General features: G+C 34.0%; 3 protein-coding genes and 1 long non-coding RNA gene across 9 annotated transcripts; 2 read left to right on the top strand and 2 right to left on the bottom strand.

Moving 5' to 3' along the window:
- The first annotated feature begins 880 nt into the window (after positions 1–880).
- LOC144572520 (uncharacterized) lies at positions 881–7318 on the top strand. 6 transcript variants are annotated; one of them, XM_078322118.1, is made up of 16 exons: positions 881–1132; positions 1565–1614; positions 1669–1816; positions 1918–2002; positions 2176–2278; positions 2377–2461; positions 3088–3174; positions 3283–3719; positions 4041–4113; positions 4712–4888; positions 5170–5223; positions 5333–5425; positions 5521–5586; positions 5693–5739; positions 5991–6611; positions 6846–7318. In XM_078322118.1, the coding sequence occupies exons 3-16, from the start codon at positions 1688–1690 to the stop codon at positions 7222–7224; spliced, it is 2436 nt and encodes an 811-aa protein (XP_078178244.1). In that variant the 5' UTR covers positions 881–1132; positions 1565–1614; positions 1669–1687; the 3' UTR covers positions 7225–7318. The 6 variants fall into 6 exon arrangements, with proteins under 6 accessions (XP_078178244.1, XP_078178246.1, XP_078178242.1 ...); XM_078322120.1 differs by having other exon boundaries at positions 1565–1630; positions 1683–1816; XM_078322116.1 differs by having other exon boundaries at positions 881–1247.
- Positions 7319–8463: 1145 nt separating this feature from the next.
- LOC144572843 (uncharacterized) lies at positions 8464–9143 on the top strand. The gene is made up of 2 exons (XR_013517815.1): positions 8464–8578; positions 8843–9143. It is a non-coding gene; the product is annotated as an uncharacterized LOC144572843 (long non-coding RNA).
- A 2972-nt stretch (positions 9144–12115) lies between these two features.
- On the bottom strand, positions 12116–23886 carry LOC144572481 (14-3-3 family protein artA-like). The gene is made up of 7 exons (XM_078322072.1): positions 23753–23886; positions 22773–23079; positions 21986–22073; positions 21777–21886; positions 21434–21582; positions 21150–21196; positions 12116–12152 (listed from the first exon to the last, which is right to left on the bottom strand). The coding sequence occupies exons 1-6, from the start codon at positions 23811–23813 to the stop codon at positions 21168–21170; spliced, it is 744 nt and encodes a 247-aa protein (XP_078178198.1). The 5' UTR covers positions 23814–23886; the 3' UTR covers positions 12116–12152; positions 21150–21167.
- LOC144572760 (14-3-3 family protein artA-like) lies at positions 12121–15035 on the bottom strand. The gene is made up of 6 exons (XM_078322434.1): positions 14904–15035; positions 13953–14259; positions 13077–13164; positions 12868–12977; positions 12517–12665; positions 12121–12152 (listed from the first exon to the last, which is right to left on the bottom strand). Exons 1-6 carry the CDS (start codon positions 14962–14964, stop codon positions 12121–12123), a joined length of 747 nt encoding a protein of 248 aa, XP_078178560.1. The 5' UTR covers positions 14965–15035.
- Positions 23887–24716: the final 830 nt, after the last annotated feature.

Below are 24716 nucleotides of genomic sequence, written 5' to 3'. Positions count from 1 at the left end.
ACCAAATTTTATATTTTTTCAAATTTTTTTACTATTTATTAAGCATTTTTGAAAATTGCTAATCCGATGGCCCAGAAATTTTTTACTGTTTTTACTGTTCACAGCAAAACAGAAATTTTGAAAAATGCTTAATAAATAGTAAAAAAAATTCCAAAAAATGTAAAATTTGGTTTCCAAGTACATTTCAACATGGAGATCACATCTAACAGTTCGGATCGGTCGTTTGGATTTTCAAAATAAAAATACGGTGTGGAGTACAAACGCGTTTTAGTTCATGGAGTAGCGTAGCCCATCTCTATACAGACACACACACATGAAAAAAATACTTTTTGTCTTTAGTTTGCACGAATAAAAAAAATGATTACTCATACAAACACTGAGACAAATAATTATAAAAAGATTTCGTAAAAATATATATTGATCTACGCATCAAGCTATGGAGGCATGGAGCTGATGATCAAGATGCATCAAAGAATATCTCAAGCGTATCAATTCTGCCATGTAACAGTTAGAGAATGAAGGCTTCAATGAATTCAATTCAAGATATAAACAATTTCACCAACATAATAGGATTAGACATATCACAATAGGATTGCCAACAATCAAATTTGGTATTCAAAATTACAGTGCTTCTTCCAAAAATTAATTTGAATTATTTTTTGTTGAATGCGTTCCTAACTCCTCGCAGAGTCGCAGTTCGTGGTTAACATCAGATAACCCAGTTTGAGCTGCTAATGAGCTGGTCTGCCCATGAGTTACGAGGACAGCCCAATAATTAAAACCAAGCTGAGTCTATTTTGGATAAAGCCCAAACTTGGCTCAAATTCAAATCTAGCCACTTGAGGCCCGAGTTTGAGCCGAGTTCGAGTACTCGATTCGAACTTTCGAAGCCTCACCTTTCTTTCCCATAATTGCAATTTCGCTCACCTTTTGTTTCTATTGGTTCCAGCGCCTCCCGCCTCCGACTTCGCCGTATTATCGACCTCCCACGGTCCCACCTCCGCCTCTCGCCTCCGTGACTCTGGTCGTTTCCTCCTCTCTTCGCTAAGGAGGCCTCAATGCTCGCCGCCCGCCTCTTCCATATCTGTCCACCGAAGCAAGCAGTACACCACGATTTCTATGTAGCAAATTTGTAAGGCCTAAAAAGTATGTTATGTCAGCAGTCCGAAACTAGCTGCTCCTAAATTCCAGTTCAACTGGTGCGGTTTCCAAGTTGCAAGCTCCAACCAGAATATTAGACGTGTTTGGTATAAGATTTTTCAGGCAACAACTTACACTTTCGGATATAAATACTCTTTTTGGTTGTAATTTCCCCCTTTTTCTACGGCCTTTGAGGTGTTTGTGAAAATTCCTGTTAGAGAATTGCTCCAAAATTGACCTTAATCTAATGTAGAGATATGATAACAACTAGTCTATCAGATAGAAAAAACAAAAACAAAATTTGGACCTCCTTTTAATTTGGTCTGTATGACTGGACTCGGTTGCCTGTAGTGAAGAGCAACTGTATATTGATACTTTGCCCATTTAGTAGGTTTATTTATAGTATTTAGTTTTTCTCTTTCAGTTATTCTAGCTTTGATTTGAGGCTGTCAGTTGACTTTGATTTTTGGAGGGGTGACACTAAATTGAAGCCAGCCCGAACTCCATCTGGCATAAGCCCAACATGAGATGTCCTGAATCAAACCTTATGTACCCATCTGGCATCTCTACCTATGATGAAACGACCTTGATTGCATCTCCATTATATCAAAACTCAATATGCTGGTCGGATGAAAATTTGCTGGCTGTTGCTTCTGGCAAGCTCATCACAATATTGGTAAAGAGAATATTTTTTATGTTTGTTATACTTTCCCAAAATTTTATTATGTTTATTATGATACTCTCATTGATTAGAATATGATCTTTTATTTATGTCAGAATCCTTCTTCACTTGCCGGTCCAAAGGGATTAATCACGCTTAGTCAGAACAAGCCTTTCCCCATTGGAAAGGTGACGAGAGAAGGTTGTATCCTTTTCTTTTTCTTTGTAAAAGTTCGCTTGAATTCTAAAGTTCCTCATATGTCATAATCCTGCACTTGCTGGCTTACTTTCTCACAATTCATTTAGTTTTGTTATCTAATAAAGGATTGCAATTTCTCTTGACCATTGTATAATTTGAGATTGTTAATTTTGCAGATCTGCTGAGGCCATGCTTGATGCCTATCTGTTTGTCACGTAATACTGACCCATGTGTAAGGTCTATATCATGGTCTCCATCTGGATTTTCACCATGTGGAGGGTAAGAAAATGTTTCGTTTGTTATGATTTGTTTTCCTCACGCTGAACTTTTGAGCCGGTTATATTTTCTTTAACTGCTTATGGAATTTGTTGTATTAGATGTTTGCTGTCAGTTTGTACTGCTGATGGCCATGTCAAGCTCTACCGATCTCCATATATTGAATTTGTTTCTGAATGGGTTGAGGTACTTGCACCAATTTTATTTGGTTTATTTAGTATAGTTGCGGGTAATTATCTGTAGCGGATCTGATAAGTGACATTTTGAACTTGCGGTTTTCCCATATTTCATTAAGCCTTGATATGTGCTTAAGAAGCCTCACGTTACGCACTAAAGCACGACTATAGAAAAAGAGAAGTACTAAAAGTTCACATAAGCCCGAATGAAGTAGGCAACTGGGCGGGGGGGGGGGGAGCAGAAAATTTAGATTGTGGGGTTGAAACGTAAAATGCATAATGTGTGGCAGCTGGGATTCGATCCCAAGTCTCAACGTCCACAAAGTAGAGTTCTAACCACTGAACTATAGCCGCCCATTTAGCATTTTATGTGGGGGGCTGAAGATATAAACACTTTTAAAAATTATGCAATGTAAAGGATAAAATTGATAATTGTATTTATGGGGTTGGCTTAGCCACCCCTAGCACTGCTCTAAATCCACCCCTGGCACTGGGCTTGACAGGTGGGTAGTAAAATCAAATACCATACTCAATGTGTCATATTAATCATTATGTTGATACCTTTTATTTGGCTATTGTTTCCATATAATAAAGGTTTATTCAGTTATAGTTTTTCTTTTTCAATTCTTGTTGCAGATTGCTGATGTATCTCAGCTGATTCATAAATACCATGCAAGTACTAATTTTGCAGAGGCTGATAATGCCATTGTACCTAGTCATCAGGTTAGATCTAAAAGCATTTTTGAGAAAAAGAATGTCCCAAGAGAGGGAAAAATATCATTACTCTCTTGAGATAAAAATAAATCTAGTACTAAAATGATCTATGTTCAGGCGAATGCTGAATCCGAAGCTGGTGTAACAAATGCTAAAAAGTTGCCTAGGAAAAGAGATTCAAAGGGACTTAGATCTGATGAAGCTAACTCAGGTTCTTTTCTTCTAATTACACCTGAACAATATGCTTCTCGCCATGCAATCCTCTCCTCCCTTGTAGTTGCATGGTCTCCTTCGTTGCCACGTCTGAAAAATTTGGAGTCGCCAACAAAATGCACTATTCTAGCTATAGGAACCAAATCTGGTGATGTTTCATTTTGGAGGACTTGTGTACCGGAACGATATAGTTTGTCAAGCGGTACTATTTCAACCAATGTTGAATTGGCGGGATTTCTGAAAGCACATGATTCATGGGTAAGTGCAATTGCTTGGGGACTTTCTCTGGCAAGTTCCTGCAGTTCTCGGTTGATACTGGCCACAGGGAGTTCTGATGGCAGGTAATTTTTTTTTTTTGTCCCTTTTTTCATCTGGGTAATCTACAATTTGATCCCCGAGAGCTTGTATTTTCCTTACCTAGCATTGGCAACAAAGTTTAGTTCTATTACATCTGGGTCATTACAATGTTCTTTATGACTAGTTATTATTTGCTACTGCATGCGAATATAATTTGAAATGGTAAATAGCATTTTCTTAAGAACTAGTTGACAATTTCAGCAAGTTCATAGATTGAAGTTGTGAAATTTTCTTTCTTAATAATTGCATTTCTTACTGTAAGTGGATCAATGGCTAATGTCTGATGAAATTTGCTCTTCTTCCAGTGTCAAATTATGGTATGCAGATCTTGAAGAAGTAACAAAGGCAAACAGAAAGCCCTTTTGCTTGCCAATGGAGGTAATTATTATTATTATTATTATTATTATTATTTTTGCAAATTATACCCAAGAATTGGAATATTAGTAGGTACCATTCCATCTTTTGCATATTGTCAACTGATTTCCAACTTGTTTGAGATATTTTTCAAATTACACTAATGATGGATAATCTTCATTCTTTTATGAACGTACTTCTAATAAAACCATTTTTGTTGTTTCTCTAAGCTATTGGGTCTTGGGCTCTCAAGTTTATTTGTACTGCTTACAAAGTGGATTAGTTATTGAATGAGGTTGTCACTTCAAATTTTTCTTATTTTTCAGTAGTGTGGTTCTTATTTAATTAATGTATTTTAGAGTGTTTTTAAAATGCTTGCTAAGTAGTTGTACTTGATGTTTATTTTTGTTTAATGGAGGCGGTGATCTTAGAGATTGTTTTCTTTAAAAAAAATAAAAATAATAAAATAATATCAAGGAAGTGTCGGGCCTTGGTTGTAGAGTTGATACCCATTGGGTGCTTTTGCAATAGTACTTGGGGGGGGGGGGGGGGGGGGTAACTTGCAAATAACCCTTTTTCTTCAAAGGAACAATAGAATAATGTTTTATCCCTCTTATTTAAGGTCAGAATAAATGGGTCCGGTCCGGTCTCTGCAATTTCACTGATCACACCAGAAAATCATCAAAACAAAGCTGTATTAGCAATTGGCAGAGGATCGGGTTCGATTGAAGTATGGGTTTATGATTTATCTTCCAACCAGCTTGTCAGTGCTGGCAATTATCACTCTCACAATCAAATGGTACATGATTTTTTTTTAATTATGATTTTAATTTAAATATTTCTTTGTTATATGCTTATTCAAAAACTAAGATGCAGGGGAGGGAGGGCATAAAGGATATATTTGACATTATTTTAGGGGTATAATAACTGATATGTCCTCAAGGTTTTTGCAATGTGGATATAATTTCTTGGGTTTGCAACAGTATGCATAAATTTGGGATTTTAGAGGGCTATGTTTTCAGTGGTTCCTTTCGTATTTTTATTATTTGAATTACTGATTGTGGTTGATAATTGTAATAGGTGACGGGTCTAGCATTCTCATCTGATGGCCGATGCCTATATAGCTGTAGCCAGGTTAATACTGTCCAAATTCATTTATGTTTGAGCTTTGTTGAAAATTTTGCTTGTAAATCCTTGTTTATCCTTATTTTATTGAATTAATAATATTTTAACTCATGAACAGGACAATTCAGTATGTAGCTGGGTTTTTGATGGAAGCCATCTGCATGAAACAAATTCCCCTTCAGATATTCCTGGACATATTAATCCAGCAAATGTACTGTTCATTCAGTATTTTATTATATGATATGCATATATTGAATTTCTGCATATAATATTTGGAGAAATTGACAACTGAAACTGGTTTTGTAGCTATCACATCTTTCAGACTTGTGCTTTGGTATTGCCGTGTCTCCTGGAGAAATGATGGTTGCTGTGGTATTGAGTTCCTAATCCTTTTTGTTATTAAGTCGCTTAATGCCAAAACAAAATCTGACCAATAAAGGCTTCATAAGATAATACTAGGATTTTTATTTCATTTCAGGTACGCAACTTGGACACTAAACTTTTGAACCCTATGTATCAAGCCGGGTATGTCATAGTAGATTTCTAGTAGTATGCTAAAACCATTTGGAAAACAAAATTAAGGATTTAAATAAGAAAATAAGGGGCAATTTTTTATCCGTTCAATTGAAGTAGTGTTCAGGGTAACAAGGAGGCTGGGAAGGTGCAAGAGTTGAGTGTTTTGAAACTATGGTAAAATGTCGAGAATAGTATGCAAAGATGATATATACAAGTAACAGCTGGCTAAAACTCTCTCTCTCTCTTCTTTCTACTTGCAGGACACAGAAAGCAATGGTAGAATTACTGTATACCGGGGGACAAAATCTTGAAATTATGAAAGAACCCTTGGATTCTTCTGATACTAACCTCACATTTTGGGATTTGAACATTCTCCGTTCCCTGAAGAAATATGAAAATTACAACAAGGACCTGGTAATATGGGATATTATAATAGTTTTGTTGGCCTTGAAAAAATCAAATCCTGGATTGGTGGAGAACTTACTTTGTAAATGGATCTCAGGGTGGTTTTTAGACATCCAACAAGTTGCTCCATTGGAGAATATATTGTTACATATGAAAAGTAGGGTGTCTAGCATGCATACACGGAAGCTACATTTAATATGTGTCATTTGTAGAAGAGTCATTTTTATTGATTCAAAATCTGACAAAGTGAAACAAATGTGGCATGATGTTCTGGCGGCATGCGAAAATGAGTTACGAGAGAGGCTTGTAGGTTTCACTTTCACGCTAGTTTTACGGGCTAGTGGATCTTGTTTGAGAAGTACAGGTAGGGAGCTGGTTGGAGTGGGGCAGATGGTGCAATGGGTTTCTGTTAGTAATGGGGAGATCAGTGATTGGTTAAAGAAGCTTCTATTAAAAATAAAAAAGCTTGAAGACAGGTAATGCTAGTTTTTATTTTCTTTTGTTTAGTCGTTTCTATCTGAAAAATTATGGGTCAATTGGGGTGTACCTGGGTCAAATTTCCATTCCAAAATTTTTAAAAAGAAAAGAAAAGAGAAACTGAAGCAAATGCATGCTGGTTGATAGCATACCAATACCTTTGTCACATATTACATAAACAATATATTTAACTATCTGAAATTATTTGTACCAACTATTTTCTACTTATTTAGGTTCCAATCGTTATGCCAATACACAACTGAAGAGGAATGCAGTTATTGCTCCGCACCGGTGCAATTTGAATCCCCTGAAATTGCATGGTGCAATGCAAGTGATCTCGCTGGTGGGTCGTCAGAGACACACAAGCTATCCCGGTGCGCTGTGTCCATGCAATTGTGTTCAATTGTGGATTCTGTATGGTTTTGCATTTGTTGTCAGAGGAGTGTAGACAAGCTACCGCCTCAGACTTTCTTTTCTATTTCTGGGTCTCCTTTGGATGTGAGTTGTGAAAATGTGTCTTTGAACTCCGTAAATATACCAGTGTGTCCATTTTGCGGTATAATGTTACAAAGACAGCTACCTGAGTTTCTGCTCTCAGTTAATCCTGTATAGTGATTTCTTATGTTGATGGTTTTATTAACATTTTTCTTATGTGATCATACCTTCCGTAGGTACTGTCCTAACCAAATATACATATACTTGCGTATCAAGTTGTCATAAATTTTTTTGAATACTTTGGTGTCGAGCTGCTATTGGGCAATACATTTGAGGAATTATGAAAGCCGGTCACAAAAGGGTAAATTTGAATACTATTATTTCTAGCAAAACTGATATATATTTTAATGGAAAGTGTAAAGGCAAAGATCTTGTTAATACATGGAGTTTGAGAATAACTACAAGAGAAAACATGCCTACCAGTATACTTAATAGATTTTTGCAAATTTGAAGCTATATGTAATGCTAATTGTTGAATTTAACTTGAACACTTCATAGTTTTACTTCTTTTAGCGCCTTTCAACTGCTGCCATATGCTTTTTCTATAGACATTGAGAAACCTTTTTATTACACCGGTCGTGGAATAAAAGAGTATGCAGTTGTAAAATTTTGGATTTCAACTCTGAATTGAATAGACTAGAAATGGCAAGCAATGAAAAGATTTCATGTAGTCTGTTAATAGAGTATTATATTATAAAATATTTTTATATTTTTTCTTATTGGTACACCTCAATATTTTTTTATTGGTTTACCTCCAAAATACTTGAAATAGACTTTATGTGCTTGGGCACCCATTTCAAGTTCTTGGCATTAATAAACGTTGTTCCATCAACGAATATATAGAACATATCTTTTCCTGTTATTATATTTTAAAATAATATAATAATACACACATATATGTAAAGCGTATCATATTCTTAATAAATTTCAAAAGGTATTGTATCATCGTATCTGTATCGTATCCGATAAGATAATTGTAACAGCAACACCTGACAGCTTCTGTCATGGTATTTCAAAAAAAGATAATTGTAACAGAGCAGAATAGTTTATTCACACTGTTATCTATAAACTTAAAAAAAATAGATATAGACGGACTCGAGTTTTCCAACTTTAAAATAACCACAAGGGATAGTCTATGCTCCAAGTTAATTTATATCGTTGTCCGGTGAAAATCCATTACCTCTCTCTTTATTAAAAGTCTAAGTTAGCTCTACCTTTTTATCACTAGTTAGATTGTACCAAACAGAGTGCTTTTACCCTGTATTTAATGGCTAAGGATGACATTTTTTTTAAGTGAGAAATGCGGGTTCAAAATTCAGCTAAAAAATTCCTTGTGGTTATTATTATTTTTTTTGAAAGAGAGAGTACACAACAGTGATAAAAAGTGGTATACTGATGAAACGTTCTACATTTTGTGTTGCGGTATTGGTGACCGCAATCATAGTTCAATGTTCCGGGTTCGCCGAGGAAGGTGTGCAATTTTTTTCATTTTTAATATGAATTAAACTTACCTTAAGTTGCAGTTTCTTTCAATCTGAACTCAGGCAAAAAGTAAAATTCTAATTTCCTCTGTTCCATGAGAAAATAATGCGACAGTATCCTGGATTAAAACAGACGCCGAACGCTAGAGGCGTTAATTCCATAATCCTATTTGTTTTGGTTTGACTTCTATTATTTCTTGTTCTTTTCTTTTTTTATTGGTTAAAGCATTGGTACATGTGTTGTCAAATATCAGGTATATCTGAGCAAAGGTTTTTAAGAGGCCAGCCTGTCATCAGATCACCAATGCCAAATTATTGGAGGAACACAATAGTCATTTCGCCTCCACCTGGTATCGAAACACAAAAGCAACCTATTAACGACGGTGACTAGCAGCGCTCGGTAATATATATAGCATTGATTTGGTAAAGATGTATACATGTAAGTTACAATGTTGGAATGTATATAGCCACCTCGGTAAGGCATATGACAATATCGATCTCATGTGCTATAGCTTATGTTTGTTTTGTATCCACACTTCTCTGGGGTTTGCTGGGGGAAATTAGCCTACTCTTTTAGTTGATGTCATGTATATTTCTCAAGATTCTAAATAGCGCGGTCCTTTTTTTAGTCGTTCCACTATAACGCGATAAACACTATTTAAACCTTCGATTTTTCTTGTTTCAATTAGGTTAAACACGCTTCAAAGTTCATATGATGCTAAAAATATTAATTTATCTTGAAACAGATCTGCAAATCTGTGACTCCAAATTTATCTTCGCACCATTACAATTCGCTAAAACTCTCTCTCTCTCTACACACACTGAACCGATCTTTCTACAATAGAATGAATGGTGTTGATCTGAGCCTATTTACCGTCGATTTTAAATCCAAAGCATTCTTTCCACGACCTCACTGTCCTTTAAACAGTGCCAAACAGTCAGGATTTGCCATCATTTGATCGCAACGTGTGTCGATCTCAGCCATCCATTCATACTTTTTACAAAGAATTTAACAATATTAGCATAAAAGTTCGAAGAAACATGCAAAATGATGGGGTAGTCATTGTTTGAACTTAAGTGTTATAGAAAATTTAAGCAATTCCTTCTCATTTAAACTAACTGCTGTGAATTGTTTATTTTCTTTTGAATATTTCGTGTCCTACACATAACTAGCATAAATTTTCTATAACAATTATCATGTCTGATCCTAACAAACTACAAACATTATGCAAAACCAAGTTAATATGACACCATTTATGCTTTAAAAAATTAATATCGTGACATAATCCACTATTTTAAAAATAATTCTAATTTAAGATATACTAAATAGTTCATGCAGAAATAACACTCCCCCAATTTTGACATCTTGCTGAATTCAGAGCAACAGTATATTTAAATAGGCGATTTGACAGTCAACCGAACGATTTCCGATTTTTTAACTACAACATATAAAGAGAAAAAAATGAATCCGTGACATCATTTTCATAAAAAGTCTAAATGTAACACGATGATTATTAAAGCGGCTCATGAGCCATTAGTGAGTTGCTTGCTGTCTTTAGAGGCATGTCTTCATGGTATGAGGCAATGATGAGTCCCTCTTCAGCCGCCTAAGAGGTGTGTTATTTGCTCGTGGAAAGTGTTGTAATGAACTTAACTGGGATTATGCAAAGTTACTATAATACTATGCTTGTTATGGATTTAATCTTGACAGGAAGTCCTATATATAATATTGCTTATTTGCTGCCAATGTTAAGATGCTAATTATGTTAATGGAATCATCATTGCCTTGGTTGAAAACAAGTGAAGAGTATATTTGGGCATATAGTTTCCTACTTTTTAGGAGAATTTTAACAAATTTCATACTGTAATTGAAGTTCTAATTCAGGGAGAAGGCGTTGTTCATTCAAGGAAGTTTCAACAAACTAAAATGGAAACTGGCTATACGTGGCAGCAGGGATGTGAAAGGGGGATGGAGAGGACACAATTTAGGATCTTATATTATAAGATTAGTTTTAATAAATTGAGATCGAGGACACAATTTAGGAAGGAGAAGGTGGGTTCCAGTATCTTATGTCACAGTTTATAACTTTATATAGCTGCATGTGTATTACAATATAATTTTTGCACTTAACAAAGTAATATCAACTATCTTTTACATAGCTGTACAAGAGGGTTTTCAAGTTTTCAAAAGACGGCAAGCAGCTCAGTAAATGGAAACTCTGTACAGGAGCTATTTTCCATGCAGAGGTGCACCGCAAAAAAACTATTTACTGAGACGTTATATTAATCCATTTAAAGTGCGGCCGTTACAATTTGTTGTGGCTGGTGGGCCATTACATTTTGTTTCAGTTGTGCTGGACTTTTCAATTTAATGCCAAAGTTTTTTTTTTTAATATCGCACAGAGCGCGATCATCCACTTGTTAGAAGTAATTCCAATTTAATATGTACTCATCAGTTCATGCAAAATAACTTTCTCCCCCAATTTTGACATCCTGCCGAATCCAGAGCAAGAATAAAGCAGAGAGGGAGAATAAACAGAGATTTAAAAGCTGACTTTGACGGTCAACCGACGACTTCACACTTTGTTTCCATAGAGATTATAGCGGTGATATAAGATACTTCGCAGGTGAATCATATGATCAAAATCAGATGGCCTAAAAAAAAATATCCTCTTTATAAAGTCCAAGTGCGGTGTGAGCCGTTTGCTTTTGATCAAGCGCAGTCCACATAACTATAGCATTTGGTGTGAAATCACTTGTTTAATTTTTATGGCAACATATATGGACTGTTGAACTGAATAGTCCTTTTTGTCAGAAAAACTTGGTATTCCTTATGTCAACAACATAATTTATTTTTCTTTGTGTGCTAAAAAAAATTGTATAAATATCACATTAGCAATAATGTGTGTATATATAATCCTACAATATTTTTATGTTTTTTAACCTTAAATTTTTTTGTATTTTTTAATTTTTAATACTATGAATATTATTTCCAATAAAAAGTGAAAGATAGCATCCATGCAGACATTAGAAATAAAGTAGAGCATTGGTAGAAGAACGATCCACCGGAGACTTAAGCATTCTAACCTTGTTATGTTTTTATAAATAATATCTCATATGTTTTGTAAATGCTAGATGTTTTGTTTTCAAGATTATGTGATGGTACTGCTATGTGCACAGGAAGTAGGTGATGAGTTATTATTTTAGGGTTAGCGGTACCAGTTCATTAGGTTTTCTTTGGTAGCTTCCTCCTTATAAGTTTACTTGTAAAAATTTAGTTTCATTTAATGAAACTGGTGGTAATGCATTTTCTAAGAATAGCTTTATATAAGAAGAAAAGAACAATAGGCTCCAGCATTTTCACCAAAATGACAACCGTTCACTAACACTAAATTTGTTTACTAACAATTTCACCCAAATCAACCTTTTCAATGAAACAGGAAAAAGGAAAAAGAAAAAGAGAAAAGGATAACTATCTAGATGGGTTAAAGCCATACAAGATTATTGTTCAGTTTTATAAGAAGCTAATTCTTCAGGTCAAATTTGCCACGCTTTCAACTCGAACTGCAACAAGAAAAAGAAAAGGTTAAACCAGGAAGATAAAAGCAAAATGTCAAATAAAAACATATGGAAGTTATTGGCACCTAATTTCAGTAGGTCCCTCACTGAAATTACAGAGGATCCACATAACCTGCACAGTTTTTTAATTTTTGACAAGCAAAAATATCAGCGACTACAGAAGCTCATTTTTTCTTCAATAGATTACAACCAAGGAACAGACATTATTAAATCATTCTATACAACTCTAGTAACAGAAATAAAAAAGGGCATGTAACTGGTACCCGCATCCAAGTACACCATACAAACATGATATTCCAAATCTACCAAGGGATTTAAACAAAAAAAAATCATGATATATGGAAAATACCTTCGTCAGGAGGAAGATCAGTTTGCCAGAGAGTAATGTTGTCCCTGAGAAGCTGCATGATAAGAGTGCTATCCTTGTATGTCTCCTCACTCAAGGTGTCTAGCTCAGGTACTGCTTTCTCAAATGCTGTTTTTGCCACCTCACATGCCCTGTAAGTATACAGAAATTTTCAAAAATGTGTTAATTCTTCTTTTTAAATTGGAGACAACCCAATACATGGCCATATCCAGCTTTACTAAAAAAATTATCAGAATAGCCTCACATTCTTCCTATAGAGTCAGACATGAGGTTAATTTCATAAACTTGTTTTGTTAAAATATTGAAAATAATAAAGTTATTAAGGCATCATACTTCACAGCATTGTGGTAGATCTCATAATAGAAGACAGAGTAGTTGAGTGCGAGGCCAAGACGGATTGGGTGAGTAACAGCAAGCTCTTCAGTAGCTATGCCCGAGGCATCCTGTTTAATACTGAAATTTTAATTAACTTCTTTTAAAGAAAATAAGGCATAAATAATTAATGGAAGAAAAAAAAAAAGAGATGAGAAAGAAGGACATGCCACATAGGCCTTCATGGCTTCATTAGCAATATTGACCCTGTCATCACCGACCTTAATCTCTGACAGATAGCGGTAGTAATCTCCCTTCCTGAAATCATTTCATTTGAAGGAATAAAATATTGAAGTTAAAATTGACCGAGTTGAAATAATTCTCAAATTACCTCATTGTATAGATAGAAGAGGTTAGCATATTGTAAGTTTATTAAGGCTTGTCATTAAACTTTTTTATCAATATATTTGTTGCCGGCATTTTGCCGTCAACCATAAAAAATTAAAAGAAAAGAAATAAATTCTCAAAAAGGAAAGGAACATAAAATTTAAGCGATCTTGTAAGATAATTAGGAAAAATAAACTCATAGATGAGGACACAACTAAATTGTCCACATTTTATAGTGTCATTTAGTTAAAGTGTGCCCTTTTATCCAGAAGATTATTCATCAAACCATACCAGTCAAGGCCATGTACTACTATATATGATAACAAAAATTAGTTACTACAATCTTATTATCCTAGTATCTATTTAAAAAAATTACTATGCATGGCAGATCAACTCAAACACAAGTAATCCCCAATTTGGCAAATTCTTCAAATTTTCAATTGGTCAATTTGAACTCAATTTTTAGGCAGTTACAACATAATTGTAATAATATGCGCCCGCAGAAAAAAGCCTATCTGGCAGCTCAGGATTATCCACAAACATTCATATCTGAAGTGTATTGAATCTGTTGACTCTGTAATAAAATAAAATTTTAATAATCCCAATAGGATCTTAAGTAGATCCAATGAGCAACAAGAACTAGCTAAAAGACAGGATCTAAAACAAAGCCACAAGTACACAAAGTAAATTATTTCAGTTAATCGAAAAGCAAAACTTACATTTTTTTATAGAAGACAATTGACTCGGCATTGCTAGCTTGAGGGATGAGGTAGGTATCAATAACATTGATAGCATCCTTGCATATTTCTTCCTGTTCTGATTCCACCTTCTGACGGTAATTCTTTATCAGCCTGAGATGCTCAGTCTCCCCCTTCTGCTCTTCGTTCTGCTCATTTGCAGTGATTATGCGCCAGCTGGCACGGCGGGACCCCACCTTGTTCTTGTAAGCCGCCGATAGGAGGTTTCTCTCCTCAACTGAGAGGTCAGCATTAATCTCACACACCCTCTTAATTGATTCGATCATATCTAATATTGACAACAAATAAATTATACTATTAGATCAGATTATAACTAAGTCCAGAATCAAGAACTACCCGGTCTATAGATTGTACAGCTTGTCTGAATTTAAATTGACTAAATTATACACAAACATGATGATCATTAAAGAAATAAAGTATTAATAAATAAAAAGGTTAATATGATAATAGAGTGCAAAGTATGTAACACATCAGAAAGCCTTACCACATTCCCACCATAAGATAGTAGAAGTACAGAACGTATATATGTTGAAGAAATCCAAAAATCTTGAAAGGTTTTCTAGATTTTTGTGCAATAGTAAGAATATAACTAAGATGATTATCCGTATATATATTTATCTATATGCTTTGTTCTTTAACACAAGTCAAGGTCGTCAAAATCATCATCATTCAATACAATACTTATTTTATTTACAGATCAAGAATACTGAAACAAATATATTGATTGTTGAATCTTTGAAATTCAAGGGACGAGAAATGTAAACTCAACAAGAAATCAGGTCAGTACTAATACCGATTCAAACCAAAACGAAAACAGTAAGTGTTAACCGGATTCCATACAACACGATTGATATGCGAAGGATAAACGATAAACTAAGATGTGACGCGAATAGAGAGGTCCAGAGTACAGACCATCGTAGCGCTCGGCTTGCTCAGCCATCTTGGCTAAAAAAACTTCATCACTCCTCGCCATTTGCGTTTCTTTGCGCTAAACTTAGCTCGATTCGAATGAAAACAAAAGAATCGAACTCTCCTTTGAACTTTTGAGGGAGAAGGAAAGAGAGATTGGAAATGAGAAAGTGACAAATTGAAGTGTGTAGCGGCCATCTTTTATAACCTCCAAGCACCCCTTCGATACACCTGGTTCACTGTTGTGAGCATCCGATGTGGAACCCTCGCTAGTCAGTATACTCGTGAACCTGGTTCAGGGTATATTTGATTTGGTAATTAGAGATCTTAAAAAAAATAATAATGATTTTTAATTTTCTAAATCTGGGGACCACATTACGGAAAGAACGAGATACGAGATAAGAGTCGGTCCAATTAGTTCTAACACCGTACGATTGGCATTAAGATTTGTGCCCGAGGAAATTTATACAGTCGCATGGATTTTAATTTGGATCACACGAATCTTGATGCAATATGATGGTCATTACACCCATAGAACCAAACTAGGTCCGATGGGCATCGGACCTACGGAGAACGGGATATTAAGTTTACAATGTACCAGACAGAGTGCGTATCCTCTGAGATATCTCAACTTTTGCGTGACCGACGTGTCCGGTGCCTATTAGGGGGTGATGTAGGGGGTCAGTATTATGTGTGCTTTGAGATTCGTGCAGAACGTATTTAAACGGTTGAGATTTTCTATAAAGTCACGCAAAGTTTGAGATATCTCAGAGGATACGAATTCGTACCAGACATGGGGCCGTTTCAAGGAGAAAACAGAAAACCGTTTGATCCGGGGAAGGTTTAGAACACCAAATCCATCCGTTCATTTATTCCAGGTACAGTTCGCACGAATCTTATAGTGCACAAGCTGTTTTGCGTTTCTGGTTTCTGTGGCGTCATCAGTCATCACGCGATTCAAATTATATATTGGTTTAATTTGGTTATCATTTACATGTTAGCCCTCCGAAAATTTTAAATTCATCGTCTAAAAGCAGGACTATATGAAATTATGAATTGATAAGCAGGTTGGGTTTTGAATTTCTTTCTTTTTTAGGCCTAATAGCCTATAATGTTCCTCGTTTACAATATTTGACAACTTTATATATATATATATAGAGTACGGCTAACGCGCTTCCTCTAGCATATGGGCCGAAATGCTTCCGGTGGAAATTTGAAATTTCAAAATCCAAAAAGTCGATCTGAACCGTTCATCTCCTTCTCCATATTAATATCTGCTTGGAGACCAAATTTTACATTTTTCTGAAATTTTTTACTATTTATTAAGCCACTTTGAAAATCGCTGATCCAACGGTGGCTTGCCAAACAGTAAAAATCAGAAGCTACCGTTGGATCAGCGATTTTCAAAGTGGCTTAATAAATAGTAAAAAAATTCAGAAAAATGTAAAATTTGGTCTCCAAGTAGATATTAATATCGAGAAGGAGATGAACAGTTTAGATCGACTTTTTGGATTTTGAAATTTCAAATTTCCACCGGAAGCATTTCGGCCCATATGCTAGAGGAAGCGCGTTAGCCGTACTCTATATATATATATATATATATCTTGGAAGCGTTACAGCTTTAAAAAAAAATCATATGTTTTAGCAAAATACTGAAAAAAAAATTCAATGGATGTATTTATTTAGATCTTTGGCATCCTTGTTTCTATATTTAGTAAATTGTTTCAAATTACTAAAAATATATATTAAAAAATTAAATTTATTATTGTCAAATCTTGTATATAAATTATAAATATTGTTGTTAAAGACCACAATAAAAAAAAACAAGCATTCACATATTTAAAAAAAGAAAAACAAAAGACACGTTTATACTCGTTGCCATTTACATATCAACCCTTAGAATTCTATTTTTTTCCAAGTAGAACTAGGGTGTTCTTAAGTTCATCAAGCCTCTTGGTAAATTCAACTCTAAAACCTATCGAAATGGTTTTAAATGATGAATCCAAACCGTTGAAATCCTTCTATCTTATGAGTGAATAAGAGTGATGTGTTTACATGTGAACATTTTAAAGTTTTGAATTAATTTAGTATAAAGTCAAGTGGTCAAAATTAGAAGGTTTATAAATTAATTTTAACACATTCTTTTTTTGGACGCTTTTTGACCACTTGACGCTATACAAAATTAATTTAAATTTTTAAAATTTTTGTATGTAGATGCATCACTCATAAGGTAGAAGGATTTCAATAGTTTGGATTCGTTGTTTGAAGTCAATTCGATAGATTTTAGAGTTGAGTTCACAAAAAAATTTGATGCACTTAAGAACACCCTAATTCTACTCTCTTTTTTCTTCTTCTAAAATACTCAATATCAATACATAATTATTAATGTAATTAAATAAATTAATTAAACAATAACATAACAATACTTATCAATTATTATTCCTGTTTCATAACGAGCTTTTTGCTTGTAAGTTTGTTACTCAATCACCGAAAAAAAGAATTAAACTTTAATTAACAGATAGATAATTTCGGTGATAAATACAAGATTTTCATTTGCTTAATTTTTTGAAAAACTCTTTTTTTTGTCTCTCTCATATTTATTTTTATATATATTGACTAGAGAGTAACAAATAAAAAATAAGATTAATAATAAAAAGTTGTTAAAACAAGGAGAATCGATACTAAAAATGTTGCCGCTTTGACATTGATTACAAGGAAGAATGAGAGTTTCAATGGTAAGAAATAAAAAAGAAAAGTCTGATCAAATATATATTTTTTTCCCACCATTGTAAGAGAGGAGTTGGGATTTAGAAGAAAATTTGTTCCTAATCCAAATGAAAAAAAATGTTGGATGAACACATGATTGGAAAAAAATTACCAAATTCCACAAATTCGATTGGAAATATGAACAGTCGAATATGCCCTAATTGTGTGCTTCAAAAGAGGGCACAAAAGGAAAGAGGAATACAGATTGAGCTTGTTCAATCTCCATTTACTTGTTCATAAATATTAAATTTTGAGAAAAAAATATAATAAAAAATTAAGAATAGAGTTATATAAAAATTATTTAAATTTTATAATTCTCAAATTTGAATGTAGAGAAGATAAACTTTTTTACGCTGCCTCCTCTCTCCTTTAATTTCCTCTCTAAACAAGCACGGTGTAAAGATTTAAATTCAAATATACGTGGAGATTGCATTGAAATATGAATTTCAATGAATACATAGGATGTGTATATCTATAATAGCTTGTATATACAAAAACAATAAAACAAATTAAACAAAAGATTTATGAAAACGTCACCTCACCTCGCTTTAAAGAAGTTCTATATAGTAACTAAAAAATAAAACAGTAGACTTTTTGCGAGCCCATGAAAAGAAAGGCTTTTTAAGTTGATTCGTTTCTCATGGAGTTTGAGAAACGAATCAACTTTTTTTTTTTATTATGGTGCCTACCAGGCTACCAGTATATATACTTAATAGATTTTTGCAAATTTGAAGCTATATGTAATGCTAATTGTTGAATTTAACTTTAACACTTCAAAGTTTTATTTCTTTTAGCGCCTTTCAGCTGCTGTCATATGCTTTTGACATTGATAAACCATTTTATTCCACCGGGTCGAGGAATAAAAGAATCTGCAGTGTTGTAAAATTTTGGATTTCAACAAGACTAGAAATGGCAAGTAATGGAAAGCTGTCATGTGGTCTGTTAATAGAGTATTATATTATAAAATATTTTTATATATATATTTTTTTTATTGGTACACCTCAATTTTTTTTTATTGGTTTACCTCCAAAATACTTGAAATAGACTTTTATGTGCTTGGGCCCCCATTTCAAGTTCTTGGCATTAATAAACGTTGTTCTATCAACGAATAATTAGAACATGTCTTTTACTGTACAAAGTTTCTGCATGAACTGATGAGTGTAAAAATTATTTTGTAATACACATGCACCTATGTAAACTGGGAAATAAATCTGCTGTTATTATAAAGGAATAACAGGAACCTGTTATTCTAAAGGAATAACAGGAACCTGTTATTCAGATCTTAACCGTTCAAATTTTTTCATACGCAAATCTCAAGGAAACAATAAGTTTTTCATGTCCGAATCTTGACAAAGATCAACGGCTGTGATCGGAATAACAGCAGATTTATTTCCATGTAAATTGTGACATAAGATACTGGAACCCACATTGATTTTTGCAAATTTGAAGCGTATCATATTCTTAATAAAAAAATTTATTGGAGGAACACAATAGTCCTATATATAATGTGATACCTATGAGTCCGAAGAAACACTTCAAAAATAATATCAACTATTTTTACATAGCTGTCTGACAAGAGGGTTTTCGAGATTCTCAAAAGACGGCAAGCAGCTCAGTAAATGGAAACTTTGTACAGTAGCTATTTTAAATGCAGAGGTGCACCGTAAAAAAACTATTTACTGAGCTGTTATATTAATCCACGGCTCTTTGAAGTGCAGCCGTTACAATTTGTCGCGACTGGTGAGCCGTTACGTTTTGTTTCGGTTGTACTGGACTTTTCAATTTAATGCCACAGTTTTTTTTTTTAATATCACACAAAGCGCGATCATCCACTAGTTACAAGTAATTCCAATTTAATATGTACTCATCAGTTCATGCAAAATAACTTTCTCTCCCGGTTTTGACATCCTGCCGAATCCAGAGCAAGATCAATAAAGCAGAGAGGGAGAATAAACAGAGATTTAAAAGCTGACTTTGAGATTATAGCAGTGATATAAGATACTTTGCAGGTGAATCATATGATCAAAATCAGATTGCCAAGAACAAAAAAGATCCTCTTTATAAAGTCCAAGTGCGGTGTGAGCCATTTGCATTTGATCAAGCAGTCCACATAACTATAGCATTTGGTGTGAAATCACTTGTTTAATTTTTATGGCAACAGATATGGACTGGTGAACTGAATAGTCCTTTTTTGTCAGAAAAACTGAGTATTCCTTACTAGCCCATGATCAAACATAAAGAAAATTCTCGCTGCATTTTACAATTTAGCAAAAGTATTTCAACAACAGAAAAATTGTATAAAAATCACATTATATATATATAGAGGAGGGTTCAAATGCACCCAAATTTTTGTGCACCCAAATGCACCCTATATTTCAAATCGTTTTTCTTCATTTTCAAAGTCCGAATAGTCAATCCAAACCGTTAGATGTGATCTATATATTAAGATGTTCTTGGAGACCAAATTTTACATTTTTTGAATTTTTTTTACTATTTATTAAGCCACATTGAAAATCGCTGATTTTACATTTTCTGGACCATTGGATCAGCGATTTTCAAAGTGGCTTAATAAATAGTAAAAAAATTTCAAAAAATGTAAAATTTGGTCTCCAAGCACATCTTAATATATAGATCACATCTAACGGATCAGATTGACTGTTTTGATTTTGAAAACAGAGATAAAAGATAGGGTGCATTTGGGTGCACAAAAATTTGGGTGCATTTGAACCCTCCTCATATATATAATCCTATAATATTTTTATGTTTTTTAACCTTAAAAATATTTTGTATCTTCTAATTTTTAACATTGTTTGAATGTTATTTCCAATAAAAAGTGGATAGTATCCATGTACACATTAGAAATGAAGTAGAGCATTGGTAGAAGAACGAACAGAGACGTCAATAGAGGTTGCTGGTTTGGACGATCCACAGGAGACTTAAGCATTCTAACCTTGTTATGTTTTGTAATTGCTAGATGTTTTGTTTTCAAGATTATGTGATGGTACTGCTATGTGCACAGGAAGTAGGTGATGACGTATTATTTTAGGGTTAGTGGTACCAGTTCTTTAGGTTTTCTTTGGTAGCTTCTATACTCACAAGTCTGCTTGTAAAAATTTAGTTTCATTTAATGAAACTGGTGGTAATGCTTTTTCTAAAAATAGCTTTATATAAGAAGAAAAGAACAATAGGCACCAGCATTTTCACCAAAATGACAACTTTTCACTGACACTAAATTTGTTTACTAACAATTTCACACAAATCAACCTTTTAATGAAACAGAAAAAGGAAAAAAAAACAGAGAAAAGGATAACCATCTAAGATGGGTTAAAGCCATACAAGATTATTAATCAGTTTTATAAGAAGCCAATTCTTCAGGTCAAATTTGTCACACTTTCAACTCGAACTGCAACAAGAAAAAGAAAAGGTTAAACCAGGAAGATAAAAGCAAAATGTCAAATAAAAACATATGGAAGTTATTGGCACCTAATTTCAGTAGGTCCCTCACTGAAATTGCAGAGGATCCACATAACCTGCACAGTTTTTTAATTTTTGACAAACAAAAATATCAGTGAGTACAGAAGCTCATTTTTTCTTCAATAGATTACAACCAAGGAATAGACATTATTAAATCATTCTATACAACTCTAGTAACAGCAATAAAAACGGGCATGTAAGTAGTACCCGGCATCCAAGTACACCATACAAACATGATGTTCCAAATCTTTCAAGGGATTTAAACAAAAAAAATGATGATATATGGAAAATACCTTCGTTAGGAGGAAGATCAGCTTGCCAGAGAGTAATGTTGTCCCTGAGAAGCTGCATGATAAGAGTGCTGTCCTTGTATGTCTCGTCACTCAAGGAGTCTAGTTCAGCTAATGCCTTCTCGCATGCCGTTTTTGCCATCTCACATGCCCTGTAAGTATACAGAAATTTAAAAAAATGTGTTAATCCTTCTTTTTAAATTGGAGACAACCCAATACATGGCCATATGCAGCTTTACTAAAAAAATTATCAGAAGAGCCTCACACTCTTCCAATAGAGACAGACATGAGGTTAATTTCATAAACTTTTTATATTGAAAATAATAAAATTATTAAGGCATCATACTTCACAGCATTGTGGTAGATCTCATAATAGAAGACAGAGTAGTTGAGTGCGAGGCCAAGGCGGATTGGGTGAGTAGCAGCAAGCTCTTCAGTAGCTATGCCTGAGGCATCCTGTTTAATACAGAAATTTAATTAACTTCTTTTAAAGAAAATAAGGCATAAATAATGAATGGAAGAAAAAAAAAACAGAGATGAGAAAGAAGGACATGCCACATAGGCCTTCATGGCTTCATTAGCAATATTGACCCTGTCATCACCAACCTTAATCTCTGATAGATAGCGGTAGTAATCTCCCTTCCTGAAATCATTTCATTTGAAGGAATAAAATATTGAAGTTAAAATTGACCTAGTTGAAATAATTCTCAAATAACCTCATTGTATAGATAGAAGAGGTTAGCATATTGTAAGTTCATTAGCGCTTGTAATTAAACTTTTTTATCAATATATTTGTTGCCGGCATTTTGCCGTCAACCATAAAAAAAAAATTCTCAGAAAGGAAAGGAACATATAATTTAAGCAATCTTGTAAGTTAATTAGGAAAAATAAACTCATAGATGAGGACAAAACTAAATTATCCACATTTTATAGTGTCCTTTAGTTAAAGCGTGCCATTTTGTCCAGTAGATTAATTATTCATCAAACCATACCAGTCAAGCCCATGTACTACTATATATGATAATAAAAATTAGTTACTACAAGCTTATTAACCTAGTATCTATTTTAAAAAATTACTATGCATGGCAGATCAACTCAAACACAAGTAATCCCCAATTTGGCAAATTCTTCAAATTTTCAATTGGTCAATTTGAACTCAATAACATTCATATCTGAAGTGTATTGAATCTGTTGACTCTGTAATAAAATAAAATTTTAATAATCCCAATAGGATCTTAAGTAGATCCAATGAGCAACAAGAACTAGCTAAAAGACGGGATCTAAAACAAAGCCACAAGTACACAAAGTAAATTATTTCAGTTAATCGAAAAGCAAAACTTACATTTTTTTATAGAAGACAATTGACTCGGCATTGCTAGCTTGAGGGATGAGGTAGGTATCAATAACATTGATAGCATCCTTGCATATTTCTTCCTGTTCTGATTCCACCTTCTGACGGTAATTCTTTATCAGCCTGAGATGCTCAGTCTCCCCCTTCTGCTCTTCGTTCTGCTCATTTGCAGTGATTACGCGCCAGCTGGCACGGCAGGACCCCACCTTGTTCTTGTATGCCGCCGATAGGAGGTTTCTCTCCTCATCTGAGAGGTCGGCATTAATCTCACACACCCTCTTAATTGATTCGATCATATCTAATATTGACAACAAATAAATTATACTTATTAGATCAGATTATAACTAAGTCCAGAATCAAGAACTAGTAACCCGGTCTATAGATTGTACAGCTTGTCTGAATTTAAATTGACTAAATTATACATGAACATGATGATCATTAAAGAAATAAAGTATTAATAAATAAAAAGGTTAATATGATAATAGAGTGCAAAATATGTAACACATCAGAAAGCCTTTCCACAATCCCACCATAAGATAAGTACTGATTAATATATAGGGGCGTATAATAGTACAAGTACAGAATGTATATATGTTGAAGAAATCCAAAAATCTTGAAAGGTTTACTAGATTTTTGTGCAAAAGTAAGAATATAACTAAAATTATTATCCGTATATATATTTATCTATATGCTTTGTTCTTTAACACGAGTCAAGGTCGTCAAAATCATCATCATTCAATACAATACTTATTTTATTTACAGATCAAGAATACTGAAACAAATATATTGATTCTTGAATCTTTGAAATTCAAGGGACGAGAAATGTAAACTCAACAAGAAATCGGGTCAGTACTAATACCGATTCATACCAAAACGAAAACAGTAAGTGTTAACTGGATTCCATACAACACGATTGATATGCGAAGGATAAAGGATAAACTGAGATGTGACGCGAATAGAGAGGTACAGACCATCGTAGCGCTTGGCTTGCTCAGCCATCTTGGCGAAAAAAACTTCATCACTCCTCGCCATTTGCGTTTGTTTGCACTAAACTTAGCTCGATTCGAATGAAAACAAAAGAATCGAACTCTCCTTTGAACTCTTGAGGGAGAAGGAAAGAGTGATTGGTAATGAGAAAGTGACAAATTGAAGTGTGTAGCACTGTAGCGGCCATCTTTTATAACCTCCAAGAACCACTCCGATACACCCGGTTCACTGTTGTGAGCACTCGATGTGGAACACTCACTAGTCAGTATACTCGTGAACCTGGTTCAGGGTATATTTGATTTGGTAATTAGAGAAAAAAAAATAATGATTCTAATTTTCTAAATCTGGGGACCACATACGGAGAACGGGATATTAATGTTTACAATGTACCAGAGATGGGGCCGTTTCGAGGAGAAAACAGAAAACCGTTTGATCTGGGGAATGTTTAGAATACCAAATCCATCCGTTCATTTATTCCAGGTACAGTTCGCACGAATCTTGTAGGGCACAAGTTGTTTTGCGTTGCTGGCTTCAGTGGCGTCGTCAGTCGGATTCACTTTATAGTTTGAGATTAACACCTTGTTTGGATGGAGAGTAGAGGAAGGAATGGGAGGTAAATAATAGAAGGGAATGAAATGGAATAGAAAGGAAGATTAACATATTTAACCTCTTTGTGTTTTGATGATTAATGAGAGAAAATAAATTTAACTTTCCTTTCCGTCTTATTTCTTGTTTGGTTTATTAAAATTTAGGAGGTTAATGAGAAATACGGTGACTGTTGTAGGTTTGAGGAAAAAATCTTGTATGAAAATTATATATGTAAGATATAGGGTTGAGCATTTGTGTTATTTTTTCTAAAAATATTTGTAATAAAATTTATTTCCATCCGTTACACCCCAATTTGGAAAGGAAACCGATTTTATTAATTATCATGATACAAGGTTAAAC

Source organism: Carex rostrata, chromosome 20 (assembly GCF_964058835.1).
Source record: "Carex rostrata chromosome 20, lpCarRost1.2, whole genome shotgun sequence".
NCBI classification, from domain to species: Eukaryota; Viridiplantae; Streptophyta; class Magnoliopsida; order Poales; family Cyperaceae; genus Carex; species Carex rostrata.
This window is presented reverse-complemented; position numbering and strand designations above follow the sequence as displayed.